The sequence below is a fragment of the Pelobates fuscus genome, chromosome 5 (assembly GCF_036172605.1).
Source record: "Pelobates fuscus isolate aPelFus1 chromosome 5, aPelFus1.pri, whole genome shotgun sequence".
Taxonomy (NCBI): Eukaryota; Metazoa; Chordata; class Amphibia; order Anura; family Pelobatidae; genus Pelobates; species Pelobates fuscus.
In genome coordinates this window covers 118,240,646-118,256,598 of record NC_086321.1, presented here as the reverse complement: position 1 = coordinate 118,256,598, position 15,953 = coordinate 118,240,646, and the positions used below count along the sequence as shown (strand labels likewise).

At 34.9% G+C, this 15,953-nt stretch overlaps 1 protein-coding gene across 1 annotated transcript in view; it reads left to right on the top strand.

Moving 5' to 3' along the window:
* The window catches only part of SRRM4 (serine/arginine repetitive matrix 4), a 125,128-nt gene extending 116,897 nt beyond the window's left edge, over window positions 1-8,231 (top strand). Inside the window, exons 10-13 of the mRNA XM_063454174.1 lie at window positions 1,083-1,304; window positions 2,237-2,347; window positions 2,734-2,877; window positions 6,830-8,231. Coding sequence (XP_063310244.1) covers window positions 1,083-1,304; window positions 2,237-2,347; window positions 2,734-2,877; window positions 6,830-7,082 — 730 coding nt within the window. The 3' untranslated portion in view covers window positions 7,083-8,231. The remainder of the gene's footprint in view (window positions 1-1,082; window positions 1,305-2,236; window positions 2,348-2,733; window positions 2,878-6,829) is intronic.
* The last annotated feature ends 7,722 nt before the right edge of the window (window positions 8,232-15,953 follow it).

The window sequence follows — 15,953 nt, the reverse complement described above, 5'->3', positions numbered from 1 at the left end:
TATTATTATTATTATTATTATTATTATTATTAAGAGCAATGAGTGAAGGGGATAATTTAAAAAAGGCCCCATATACTTTAGCAACTCATACTAGCATCATTAATTAAGAAGGAATTTTAGAGTTTCCTTACTAAATAAATATGAATCTATTAACAAACAGTTCCTTTGATAAGTAATTATTGTAGTGAAATTCTACACATTTCTACACATGAAAGTGGGGGTCCATAAATATTTTGATTAATGCAAACACCTTGATTAACAAGTCTTGCCATATTGTCAGTGAAAGTCCGAAGTTTATGGTAAAGTTGCACATCTGACTAATGCTGCCTGGGAGTATTGGATATCGGTAGACAATTATATTGTTTGATTTTTTTGTTGTTGACTTTTTTGTTTTTATTTTAGAATTATCAACTTAACCAAAAAATACATGTGTCCAGCTTAAAGGGTTAAGCTTTATCTCACCTTCCAAACACAGTTTTGAAACTCAGATTACTTTTAAAGTACTTGCTGCAGATGTACAAGTTTAGAAAACCATGTCATTTATGACAACTAAATTGGACTGTCTGATTGCCCAAACATTTCATCTCGCTGTCAGAAGGGCTCATAGCTCAGACTCCTAAGTCATTATTTAGAAATTTCAATTCACATTAAGTGTTCTGAATGTTACATCTCCAATTGTAATCGCTAACGCATTGATTTCCAGCTTGCCTTGTAGAACGCTATATGTTGATGGTTCAGTAACCACTCCAACTCTCATCATGCATACGTCTACAAGTGATAGTTAAGGTGAAGAAACTGTACCTGCATCAACTGATGCTAGACGCTAGGCAATAATGATTAGGCTGCAGACATGTAGCATACATTTCCCAGAACAAGTAAACTTGCCCAATACATGTGAACATTCTTTTCTGCAAAAAATTTGACCTACAAGCAAATGAGAAGGCTTCCAAACTTTTTGTTAGAAAAAAGAAAAGCATATTTTTTTTTACAACTTTCTATAATATTTTAAAATGTTATTAACTTTAATGTGGAAGAATTATCTGTAATGAATTTAACATCTGGTGGATCTAATTCCTCTGCAGAAGCATCTCCTCATGTCTGGGATGTCTGGAGGAACAGAAGAGTCTATCCGATCTGTCTCCAGACCGGAACTCTACACGCAGTCGCCGGTCAAGAAGTTCCACTTACACAGATACTCAAAGATCTTGCTCTCACAGTTCAAGCCATTCCATCAGCTCTAACTCATCACACTACCGATCTTCTGGAAGGAAGTCTCGATGCCGATCCAGCTCCTCAGAAGCACGGTAAGTTCTGGCTTTTGCCTCATAATGAGGTAAAAGATATCATATAGAAACTACTGTAACAATACAGTAAACAGTCAACAGGTTATTTTGCAGATTTGTTCATAAAGATCTATTTTTTTATCTCATCCACAGATTATTTTGTTTGGGCATCTAAACAACTGACCCAGATAGATAGCAGTCATTTAGATCCAAGGCAATTATGTTGTATAAATTAAAATGAAATAGAGAGCATGTGAGCTATACAAACTTGATAAATATTAAACTGTATTTTAAACATAAGATACAATAGCACCTGCTCTTCAATATTTGAACTCAGAAGTGTCTTTTTAGAAACTGAGAAATAAATATTTGTGAGTGTCCTCATTTGCATAGAAAACAACCAAAAAGAACCAGTATGTTTCTACACTTTGTTCATATATGCAGCATTCATGTTTTTATTATATACTGCCAGAATGGTGTATCATAAGAGACAGTGTGGCACAGAAATGACTAGATGATCTTTTGAAGTTTTGGTAATCAAGGAGGCATATTTCATAACCGATGGCAAATTATATGAATTTTTACTTGCGTAATTTAATATCCCACTCAAGGATATTATGAGTGTAAGAGACATAATTACTGGTTAATCTAACTACCCCATACACTTAAGTAAGGATTCAGAAATCATGCTTCAAACTTAGGTCTCAGTCATACAAGGTAAAGTCCAGCATTCCCCGAAGGGAGCTCCTTAATCTAGAATACTTAGTACCAGCCCACTAGCCTAATGTCCTTTATACTAATTAAAGTATGATGATTCTATGATTTCCCATTGGAGCAACATTTATATTATTGTGTTTGTGTAGCACTTGTTTGTAAAAGCATGCATTCGCTTATTAGGGGTTTATGACTAGTTTCTACTCTGATCATATCCCGTTTATTAAATTTTATTACAGATCTTACTCAAGATCCCCAAGCTACTCCTCAAAATCTGATGGGAGAAGTCCAGCAAGTAGAAGTTCACGGACTCGACGCAGTCCAAGTTACTCTCGCTACAGCCCCAGCAGGTACTATTTTACATTACACTTGGTAGCTGTAGACTCCAATGGAACCTGCAACCTGTGATAGAGGGTCTCTGTTTGAGCAAGACTCATTTTTGTCGTCCAGCATATTATTTCTGAAGTTCCAATCAGAAGAGTAAAAAAAAAAGGATTATTTATTTTTAATTATTTTTAATTGTCACCATGTGCTGTTATGTATCACAATGAAACAGTTTGCATACAAGCTGAGAGTGTGTAATATCATCCATATGATTGTGTATTATGTGTTATTGAGGTGGCAGCCACAGCCACCTGGTTTACCAAGCATTCCCTTTTTCTTTTCTGGCTTGTTTACGCTTGTGTGTTGTGCAGTATTACATATAATTATAGTTAATATAATAATATTCTGGCAGGGATCGAGATCATGGCAGCAAATATAGCTCCAGTGAGAAGGAAACACGTAAAAGGACTCACAGGAGAAGACGCAGTTATTACTCTCCATTAAGAAAACGCAGGAGAGATTCCCCAAGCCATCTAGAAGCCAGAAGAATAACAAGGTATGGTGTTTACTAGACAAGATTGTCACCTTATAAGCTATTAGAACATTTCACTATGCCGTGGAGTTGTTCTGATATTGGTGCGATTTAAATATTCTTTAAAGTTAATTCAACTGTTCCCCCACCAGCTGCCAGGTTGGCGTATGCAATTTGCAATTCAGTCAGTGAATCTGCTGTTAGATTTATAATGACATGTTAAATGTGGCAACTCAAAAACAATGAATGTACAATTTGGGCATTAACTGTGAAATTAACATTGTGGGAGATTTATCAAGGCAAAAACAGGTGCTGTTCTGGGGCAAAATGTCCGATAATGAGCTATCACCATTAATGAGCAATCAAATGTCTATAAACATTCAGCATTTTATACCGAGAATTGCACCTGTTTAGCCATGATAAATCTCAAGCATAGGCCTCAGATTAATTCTTTTGGATAAGCTTCTCAAATGATCACAAATCAAAATGATTTAACTACAAAAAAATGTATTGACTTTAACGGTAATTTTTTTAGATAATTAATATGAAATGGTTTTTTTTCTAATAGATTAGGATCATGTAAAAAGAAAATGGAGGACAGTGTTCAACTGCTAACACAAGTGTAAAACTTTTGCCCCAAAATAATTTATGTGGCATTCTAGCTGAAAATTGGCATATCACATGCAGAACAGGGCTCCCACATATCATTGATCTAGTCAAGAGACTATTTGTTTGGCAAATCAGTTAACTCCTTTGAAAATGAATGACCACATGACAGGATAGCCTATGAAGACCTATCCTAATGTAACTGTGAAAGAGATTTTAATTTTCCTGCAGTGTTTTTTTCTATTCACTACACCAAAGTCAACGGTAGGCATTAAATCCACTTTGAAAACTCAAACTCAATAATGTATGTTTATTATCACCCATTACATCAAAATGTAAATTCATACTAGGCCCTAAATGACCACCAACTTATTTTTATTGTACACAACAATATAATTAACATTAAAATAATAACCTGACATAATAATAAAGGGTGATATACTGAACATCCATTGTAGAAGGATAGATAATGTAAAAGTTGATTTTCTAGTAGATTCGCATTAACATAATTGTATCCCATTTTATGTAACTGTACTAATGTTATCTTTCATCAGTGTGCAGTAATGTAATAACTAATTAATTTAATATGCAGATTTTTGCAAGGGATCATGCTTAATAACAAATCATGCTCATTAGGTATAAAACAGGTTTACGTTGCTTTCCCTCATTACAATCGGTTAATTCATTTCATAATTTGATTCTCTAGTAAGGTCTTGCTCTATTACCATGACAACTTCATCAAGTTCTATTTTGTTTTTGAAGATTGTATGTTTTTTTCAATTTCCTGAGAACCTTCCAGGTCCCTTGAGCCAGCTAACTAGGAGCTGGGCCTAATCAGCCAACTTCATTGTCTCACCTCACTAATGCTCATGTGACTGAATTGTAGAAAATATCTGTATTAGTACTCCATATTAATGCCCATGCAATAGGTATCCACATACTTGGACATACATTGTATTTCTTCCCATTAATGATTACTGCAGCAAAGTATTGCTTAATGGTTTCCTTTAATCAACTGTGTCCAACAATCAATTCCTTAGCCAAAAGTATCAAAGCTAGGAACTCAGTATAATTATAGCTACCCCAGCATTATTAAGTAGCAGGAAGTGAAGGGGTCACTTCCCAGGATTTTTAATATTAAATTTATGTAGCCCTATGTTTAACTCCTCTTTATCCAGCAACTGGGCACCTCTATCTTAGCCCTGTGTCAGTCATTATTGTAAGTTCTGCCTTTGGCACCTTGCAGTCAGCACAGAAAACATACAAAATATACAAAGAAAACATTTATTCATACATAAATACATACAGAAAAGTTTTTGTTTCACCTTCTCATTTACAATGTTTGCCCAGGCTGTGCCATGTCCGAACTCGATTATGATGTACTTTGATAAATCTTGAATATAAATGTAGAAACAAATGAGTATTTTGTGAAAAAAGTTAGTAAAACAGGTAGTTTTTTTAAGGCTTTATTGGATAGTGTAAATTCCATGACAGTACCCACGTTAAAGTCCAGCTATTTGCTAGAAACTTAAAGTAGATTTCACATTTTAGTTCAATGTAACTTAACCAAAAACATAGTTTGAGTGGACTCATAGCCTCACGTTCAATTCTTGACAATCCACACTTTAGTGAATACATCTGGAAATGTTGCAGTATTAATATGTAAAACAGCAGAAACCTGTCTTGTACCAATAGGCAGGATAAGCATTTAGTCAAATTAATTTATACACATTAATGTTTAGGCTAAATCACAACAACAAATCAGCAAATTTTGCTAAATCAGATTCAATATTTGTAATTTTATATGTTTAAGGTTATTACATGATAAAAAAGATTGTAACAATGTATTCATATATTCACTGTATTAAACCATTACAGACACAAAAATTAAAATTTTCAAATTAATATGGTCACGGTCCATATGGTCCATTCACCACCTGGAAAAGGTAGAATTATTCCCAGAAGGACTTGTAGACACACCCTCGTAGATGCATCCTTTTTTCTGCTCTTCCCAGTGAAAATTCCACAGATATTTTTCTGCCTCTTGTGGATATGATTGAACATTACGAGCAGCCCTGGTCATTTATTATCTACTCCAATCAAGATCTTGTACGTTGCAAGTACTTTTAAAAACCTAGAGTAGTGATGGAGAACTTTTACAACTATTACCTGCCAGGCTTCATGTTTCTTCATGGGCTACTAACATGGGAATTCCTGGATCTGCCATTGTACAACGACTTGGTTGTTTCACCCACATGAGTGGACTGGGTGGGGAATCGGAGAACCATCCTCAGACATTTCTTTGCAGTATATTTTCCATCAGCAGTTGCATTGATATATAGGATCTACTTTTTGTTGCTTTGGCTTTCTACCTGACCCTGTGTCAACCCTGTATGTTCTCAGGAGTCTTGGAGTGTTGTGTTACCCATTATACATGTGTGTTTGTGTCAAATTGGTCTCCAGGTACAACTTTGGCATGGGGCCTTGTAAGTTAGATTCACAGTTCAGTAGCAGTCACCTCTTCCACATTTGGATCATGACAACATGAAATTGATACATACAGTGGAATTCATACACACAGATACATTTAGGTTTATGTGTAGTCATGGTCTACGCTGACCATCTCTGGTGTAATACCTTCTTAGGGTGACTGTGTCTGATGTGTTTGCTTCTGCAAAGTCCTTTGTGTCTCTTTCCAGTTTGATTCCTTCTTCCTGCATCACTAAATGGCTAACTGGGCTGATTTCCCATGGGTGGAGCAGGAAGTAGAAGTGACTACAAGGCTTTGTGGGATGAATTCTCCCTCTCTAGTGGATGATGTAATATCTAATAAGTCATGGATTCTTATGGATTGTGACCTCATATATATAGAAATGAATTGATGTCGCTTTTGCATTCTGCATTGTGTTTATCAATAACACATATACTTAATGAGGTTTTTAAATCATAGCCGTGCATTAAAATTGCTAAATTAAATATCTGAAAATCAAATAAAAAACACAAATCGTTTTAGCAAATAAAATATTTATAAAATGGAAATAAGAAAAAAACACTGGAGAATAATTAAAAAGCATATTCATATTATTTAATACAATTGTGCAGTAAATCTATGCATGTTCAGGGAAAAAGCCTGCATATACTGCATAATTCACAAATTGATCTGCTGTCTTGTATCAGAAATTATCTTCTTGTACTTCCAAGCTCGTTAGGTCCGTAATATTTGAGTTTCCAGCTCAGGAAAGCAGCTCTTTCAGTTCTAAAAATAGACATAGCAGTGTCCTTAGACGGCCCTTGTGACATGAAAATTGACATCTCAGTTATGGAAATCTTTCCAATTTTGTTCTAATGGTTTCTTCTTCTCCACACACAGTGCTCGCAAGCGTCCAATACCATACTACCGGCCTAGCCCATCCTCCTCCAGCAGTGCAAGTAGCACCCCTTCTTTTTATGGAAGTCACAGTTGGTCCAGAAGTCGCAGCTACTCTAGTGACAGGAGCAGCAGGAGTCGCAGTACTAGGAGTGGGCGAAGCCGAAGCAGAGAGTGGAGCCGAAGCTCCCGGGAGCGCAGTCGGAGCCGTAGCTGGAGCCAGAGTTCTGATTCTTGCAACAGCACCAGGCGTTAAGACTTTTATAAGACTGCCATTGGCTTCTGTGTTGTTTGTAACAGAAATGTAGAGCAGGGCTACAATAACGCAAATAGTTTAGAACCTTTTTTTCCATACAATGATATCAACAAAGTCCAGGTACCTTTTCTAAATAGGTTCATTTTCAGCAGCTCCACTTGGAGAAGAAACTGTAAAAAAGGTACCACTTCTCTAAATCTTTCATATCCCTCTAAACTAAGTGGTAGTCAAGTTGCCATGCATAACTGGAGTCTATGTAAGCGGCCCTGCTCGGATGAGTCGTAGCACCTATATGTTCAGTCCCATTAGGGGTTCCATGACACAGTGACACACACATGGAATGGCAAGCATGTCAATTTGTCTTACATTTCTAGACATCAAATCGCTTTACAATAGGTACTGCCTCAAAACTTGTAATAGGGTCTTATTTACTTTTTGAGCTTCAGAATAAAAATGTATTATCTGTAGGTCTTTTGCACTGACAGGGTTAATAAGGGTCAATTAAAAAAAATTAGATTCTAGCAGCCATCTAACTGTGCAGTTTGACCTTCACAATGTGATTGGGTTGATAGCTCAAAGGCAGCTTTGCCTTAGATCTGAATTGAGTCCTTTTTGTCACACGTATGAAGCCATTTAGAAGGACCTATTTGGGCTGCAATAACCCACAGTGACAAAGTCCTTCCGATCATGTACTGAATATAGACAGGATATTTAGACACTTGTCTGAATCATTCCTATCAAAGAAACATTGAGTCATTAATATCAGCAAACTGAAAATAATATCATTCTGCAAAAGATTAAGCTGAAAGAGAGTCAGCAGTGCATTTCTGATACAAATTGTGTTAATGCTATTTATTTATTTAAGTATTTATTTTGGTATTTATTAATGTTTACATAATTTATAAAGTGACATCCATTGCAATCAATCTGTTCTACATGCATACATAATGAACTATTTCAACTCTATAATGACATTTCATTGTCATGGCAACAGCTGCGGTGCTGCTATACGATATGAGAAAATGGCGGCATCCTGTCTAACAAACATCTTATCTAGGATTGTCAACTCTGAGTTAGGATTTTTTTTGTTGTCTCAATGTGTCAGGGAAATATGTCAGTAGAGCAATGGCTCCTAAACCAGTCCTTGTGCCCCCCTACCATTCCTGGATTTGGACCAGTTGTGTCTAAAGTTTTTTTTTTCTTGTTTTGTTTTTTCTAAAAACACATTAGACACAGCTGAATAATCTCTAAATCCTGAACTGGTAGGGGGGCGTGAGGTCTGGTTTGAAAACCACTGGTCTAGACTAGAGCATGAGTAGTCAAAATGGGTTAAATAGTAGTCTTAAATAGTTTTACACAAAATTTCCCATAAACCTCTGACGGTTATAAGCACAGCACATAACTGGCAGAGGTTTACACACACACAAATATGTATGTATTTTCCCTCTCCATTGGTGAATGGATATATATATATATATATATATATATATATATATGTATATATATATTCTTTAATGCTTTCTCAGGGCTTATAGCTTATAACATGCAATGAGAGCTGACCAGGCCACTCTATAATATATGATCTTAGGTCATATAATATCAGCAGGACATATGATCTCAGCATATGATCTTATTTATGTCATAACTAAGATAATATGTTTGCCCGTTGTGTATACATCCAGAATGTGTGAAGAACTCAGAATAAAAACTCTGCTTTTAGTGTTATTTCAATCTAATAGAATGCTAGCCTTTCTTCTGTTGTAAAATATCATTGACAAACCATAAAAAACACACAGTAACACTACAAAAAAAAAAAAACAGAAACACTAAAAAATACCTGAAAAATAAAATCTACTTTTGATTCAGGATTTCTTGTCGAGTCTTCTCGAGTCTGAGCTCCATGCTCTAGATTTGATTTAAAGTGAAATGTAGTGATTTGAGATATGACAGTGTGTCATGATTTATCTACCGGTGACCAAAATTCATTAGGTGAACACTGTCGAATAGATGGTGAAATGCTTTAGCTTCGGCCTCAGAGGTAGTTGATTGTGTGTGATTTCTCAGAAAAAAATACAAAATAAAGAAAAATACCCTAAAACACCATATTGCTGTTATTCAACTGTTTAAAGCTCAACATATTTGATCATCCTATTAGTCCCAAGTTGTGAAAGCATGAATTCCATAGCTTACGGAGATATCAAGATCTTCCGTAAATACACTGAGGAAACACACATTAGGAAATCTACGGGGAAAGCAGAATTAAGGCATATGAAACCAACAAATTACAAATGACAAACTAAATTGAGCAGTGTGGGTAAAGTATTTCAGCCTCATTTTATACCATTATTTGTGTGTCAGTGTTGTTTAGATTATGGTTTGTACAGCTGAAATGCACTATCTGTAGCCGGAGAGTTATTGGAAAAACAATTAAGACGTTTTATTTCTTGGGGTGTGATTTGTGACAAATTCCAATTGTCACCTCAATATTTTGGCTGAAACATTTGGACAAATACCATTTCACTATTTGAAACTAAATGTAGGACATAATAGTATCCCTTAGAAACATAGATTATCATGACATTTTTTTATGAATATTAATCCCTTAGGAACATATAAAACCTGTCAAGCTTTGGAAGGATGTTCTCACAAGTATGTCATTTTTTTTCGACACACAAGATCATATTTAATTTATTAGTTTATTTATGTGTGCAAATATTGCAGGTGGTTTATTTAATCAATAAGATGGACATTATTTTAGATCTGATGATTTCAGATGAGAAACAGAGGGTGGAATACACATTCATACCAGCTCCCTTTGTATAATTTAAAGAGCTCTAGGCTGCTCTGTTTATTCCTTATATTGCACGGGTCATGGGCATGCCGTCTCTAAAATGTTTTACTGTTATTGTCTTCTAACCAATATAAATGAAACTTTATTATTATTTATGGGTTGTGTTATTTAAACTGGTGCTTATTTATATCTCGTTTTGATTTTTTTTATATATATATATTGTGGATTTTTTTTAATTTGCATTGCTCGGAAACCAAGTTGTGTTATGAAGCAGCTGAGTGAACTCAATACGGATTAATCCTTTGTCAATGAATGTCACTGTAAATATGTGACAACTCAGGAATAATCCTGATTGAAAGGAATGACTGCTAATTATGTGCACCTGAATTGTGTATCTTGCTAGTAGACATTTTATAAACTTGATTGTCAGCGTTTGGCCATTGCACACTAGATCTAACAACAGGAGTATGAACATTTAGCTCATTTTGTCAGTTATTTGTCTATAAATGTGTCTTCACTTAACCTGCATTAAAAAAAGCCAAAAAAGAGTCCCATACAATTTATTGATGATGCTTATTGTATTAAATTGCATCACATATGAAACTAAGTTAAAATTGACTACATATGCAAATTCTAACTACACGCTTAATGATGTGTTTCATGTGTTTATAAGTAAAAACTAATTTTAAAGATACACATCAACTGAGATCATTTATGAGGATACCATAGTAAACCTACATATTTGAATATTTTTGTTATTTTATATATTCGTTTCATCAACAGGACTAAGTTATGTTAGCTTGGCAATCAACCTGCAAAATTAGCTGAATATACACTATGTTGATAAACTCTCTTCTTCAACTCGGATAAAAATGTTTTCCATAAAGGCTATTTTTGGTCTAAATATTAAAAGACACATGTTAATTCTCTATAACTAGCTGTTGATGAAAAAAAAAGGTTAGGTGTGAATGCAAGTGGCAGGTTGAAATTAGATTTCTACAAGATTCAAAAATGATTAAATAAATTGGGAGGAAATAGAGATAATACTGATTGACAGACCCGTGTGTGTGTGGCCAAGAGGGATTAAACTAATTACAGTCAGACTCGGTAATCCCTGTTTAACCTGTCTCCTTTTGAGTAGTCAGTGCTACAATCTAGAATGTTGGAATACAGATGTAGATCATGTTATCATTGCTGTAAGGTAGTAGGACTCAATCATTTCTTTCTGCTTTCCTGTGTATGTGACCAAACCATATTAACATTTTTTAGCAGTTTTTTTTTTTATTGCTTTGGGCAACAGAGAGTCAACAGTCATACACTTGGCGTTGAATATTGACATTCTTCGGGATGAAAAAATATATTTGATTACCTTTAATATAATTTAGCATAACAACGATGTGCTTATGCCATCACACAAATTGTGTGAACAATGAATATGTGAAGATCAATTCAGATGTGTTTCCTACATTGGTGGGTTTTATGAATTAGACCAGCACACATTTTAATATCTGTACACCTGTTTACCTGTGTTCAAGACTAATATTGTCACTAGTGCAAGACTAATATTGTCACTAGTGTAGTATTTCAATAATCTACAAATGCCAGCTGTCAGTGTTTAATTAAAGAGATTATTAGGTGAATTCCTATTGATTGAAACAGGCATAGCTAATAGTTCATACATAGGGTCTCATTTTGGGTCTTTTTTCTGTCCCTTTAAGGGATCATGTGCTTAAAATGCATGTCCATAACATTCCACAGCACTTTTTGTGTTCTGTTTTTTATTTTTGTTTGTTTTTTTTCGATGACCCAAACTGCTCTGATGAGGAGATTTATTCAGTCATCTTGTTTATTTTCCTTCAGGTGGTGATTGTTTTATGCTATAATAAATATTAATGTTGATACGTATATGATTTATGGACCAATATAATTTTTCTATGCATTGTACATAGGATGAGGAGAAAGGAGGAGTGTATTTAATATTTATTCATGTATTTATGGAATGGTGTTACAAGCATTGTATGCTGCACTGTAATGGTTACAATAAAATGTTAAAAATTAAAAACGGGCTGCTATAGGCAACCTCTTGCCCTCCAGTGCTGTTAACTAAACACCCACCGTTTGGCTGAGCAAGATGGGAGTTGGTGTCCACAGCAGCAAGAATGCCTGAGACAGGTTATCCTGGACCAATGAAAGTAGTGTTTAAACCTTTAGTGAATTGGGGTAACACTTACTAAATTTCTGCCAAAACACGTTGCATTTACCAGAAGAAGCAGATTATTGAATCACCCTTCCTCTTTAACCGTTAGATCCATTTATTAAAACAAATAAATTTTGATGCCAAACCTACATCACTAATTATACCAACCCACTTAATGTAAGTGTCCTGATTGCAGTGCAATTTATAATTCTAGGTAAAGGGCATGCTATCGGGGGTGTGAGATATTCCATTTACTGGTGAATTGAGAGGTACTCAAGCCCAGTATTCCATGAAGACAAATGTTCCCTTTCTTTGCAGTTTTACAGAGACATTTATTTGAACAATTCTGCAAAAGTATACCGCAAACAAAGACAGAAGAAAATAGACAACATAGCTTCCTTCAAAGTGTTTTTAAGAGTTTTTTTTTTCTTATTTTTATTTCTGTTTTTTTTTTCTCCTGTTATTCTCAAAACATCCCTGCACTTCTAGATGACAGAAATATTCCTAGTCATCTCTAGATGTGCACACATTTATAGATCTATTATTATGGCATCACTCTTCAGCAAGTGTTCTAAGTTTTAATTCATTGGTTTATCCACTACTGTCGGGTAACCTTCTCACTGCCTAAGAGGTTTGACGTGCATTAGAGCAGGGGTTTTCAAACCATTCCTTGAGGCACACCTACCAGTCAAGGATTTAGGGATTACCCAGTTTTGTCAATGTGTTTTTTTTTTATTTCTTTCTTTCTAAAAACACCATAGACACCCTAAATCATGGACTGGTATGCCTGCCTCGAGGAATGGTTTGGAAACCACTGCATTAGAATGCAAGAAGTGTAGCATAGGCTAGGTCAATGCTCAGTAATCTACTGCCCTAAAACTGGGAGGTTACACGACCCTTGAATAAATTCAGATGGGACATTCCCCATTTACTGTATATGTATAATCTGGGGTTTCTTGTTCTCGTCTGTAAACTCTGCTATGAACAAATTTTGCCACTGCTGTTAGATGTTGTATCTCCTCCGGCACTGTGCAAAGAGGGGGCATTTATTATTTTTATATCATTGTACAATGCTGACAGCCATTATGTATTAATACAATTTCTTCAGTAAATTATATGTTAATATGTCCATAAAACTGGAAATAAAGAATTCAGATGAAATATGTTGTTTGTCTAATTACTATAAAACAAAGAGCTGAAATTATGAATATATACACCGAAAACAAGTATGAACTCTGCTCCTTACCAATCAACTCGTTAAGACTAACATCGGCAGAAGAAAACACATTAAATGAAAACAACCTGTACATTTTAGCAGAGGGTAAAAAGATAAATATGCAAGCAAAACAACATAATTAGTCAGCAGGTATTTAAAAAATTGATTCAAGAAAAAATAATTGGGAGGTACAAAAATTAAATGAAATTAGCACAATCAAAAGAGTAAAATCCACACGGTTTTTGTTCTGACCTGCCACCTCTATGCAATTATTATGACTCTGACACAGTTCTAACAAACAAAATTAAATATTCAGTGGGAAAAATACTGTACAACCGCTATGGGGTTTATTAGCTTAATCGTAGTTAAATTTACAAAAAAAGAAAAAAACAAGCTGCAATTTTTACGTTTACAGCTCAGCTATAGTGATAGCTTGGCTATTTTAATCTACGTTTTGCAAGCTGATTTTCCACTCCCTACAATTTATTGTTTCAATTCCCTATCTTATTCTCTTCTGCATCAGATTAATGTCTTCTCTATAAAAACAGATGAATAGTATTAAACCGTAAACATTACTTCTCTATAAATTGCATTATTGAAAATTCACCTATAACTTGAGTTAATCTTTTATTTTTTATGTGATGGTCCATTTATTTTAAATGTGTATTAAAGGTTTAGCAAATAACATCACAATCCAGTTCTGACTAGGCACAACTAGGGCACAAAATGCAAATGAGAAGAAGAGGAAAAACATGGCTTCTATTTCTCAACGTTCACTAATTATGCTCAATTTCAGAAAATGGAAGGTAGGTAAACATAATATTTGAAATTCTGGTAACAGTTATACCATTAAAGTATAATTATAAAGGGATCCTATAGTGCCAGGAAAACAAACCTGTTTTCCTGGCACTATAGGCTCTTGGAGAGACCGCTCCCTCTGGGCCCCCCTCTCTTAGCGTAATCCAGTGCCAGGCTCCCTCGGCGCTGGTGACCTCTCCTCCCCCGCCGACGTCAGCTCCCGTGTGGAGCCGAATGTGCATGCGCGGCCAGAGGCGCGCACGCATTCAATCCCGACCATAGGAAAGCATTACTCAATGCTTTCCTATGGGGATCTTATTTGACACTGGACTCCGTGAGGACGTCTAGCATCAGATAAGTGTGATTTACTCCGTGTAAATCGCAGAAAAGGCCTCTAGTCAGGGAGAAAACCATTAGAGGCTGGGTCAACCCTGCAATGTAAACACAGTTTCTCTGAAACTGCTATGTTTTCAGCTGCAGGGTTAAAACTAGAGGGACCTTGTACCCAGACCACTTCATTGAGCTGAAGTGGTCTGGGTGCCTATAGTGGTCCTTTAATGTAATATTAATTATATAATAAATGCTACTGCTGGACTCTTTGCACAAGCAAGAATAGTTTAATGATATGGTATTCAACTTATACAGAAGACAATTCAATATTCAATATACTGAAAAGACTTTGAACAGTGATGTAGACTGATTGCTACAGGTAAACACATTTTAATACAACTTCTTAAAGATGCACTGTAGCTTTTGGCCACTTGTATTTCATGAAGATTTCAGTGCAATCATAATTTATCATAAGGCGAAATAGAAACTACATTATCTTTTAGAAAACCTGTAGTAGACAAAACTTGACATAATTCACCATCATGTTTTCTCAATTCCCAGGGTTGCCTGCTATCAATAGCTGTGCGATATTCTTATCCATCACAATGGATAAGCACAATACTATCAATTACACATGATAACTTTAATTCAATTGCTATCAAATCTTAATGGAACTTTATATCTGCCATACCCAGGTACAGAAAATCTTTTTTACATGAATCTTTTATCCATTACACGTTCTTACATTAAAACAAGAACCAAAAAGACAAAAGTACATAATGGATCCTTTGTTCTGTTATTTGTAACAATAGACCCAACCATTCAGAATTAAAACAATCCAGACTTAACTGTGACATCAAACACTACAATCTAGCCTTTAATCTCCTCATCACATCAGACTGGCTCTTAACCTGTGCAAACTATACAAATTCCCAATAAGATTAAAAGTGTCGTTCAATTAATTTTCTATTTTATCTTCTTCTCACAGAATTTCTAACTGACTTAACATTCAGAGGCAGACTAGCAAGTCATGCAATTAATGGAGTTTAAAACACCTTATAGATGCTCTGGGCCATTCCAAGATATTATTATTATTATTATTATTATATCATTAAATATAGATCTACTCTGGAGCTTAAACAGAAGATGCACAAAATAATGGTTTAAACGATCATGCAAATACTAGTGCAAGGTTCATATAAAATCTACATATCAGAGATGACTTTTGTTATCCTGTCAGTCCGAACATAATTTACAAAATGCTGTTACTATTACACATTTTCTTTAAAAAGCAAAGGTAAAAAACAAGAATCAAAACATATTGGAGAAATGTTTATAATATGTTCCTTTTATGGAAATGAGGGAAATGAATGCATTATGTTCATCACATTCTGCTTAAAAAGAGTAATCCAGACATGGATGGAAACCTGAAGATAAGAAAAAATGGAATAAAGAATTCTGATGGTAAGTATAATTTCATTTTGCAGGTTTAGTTTAATTGTCCCCTCACTATATATATATATATATATATATATATAT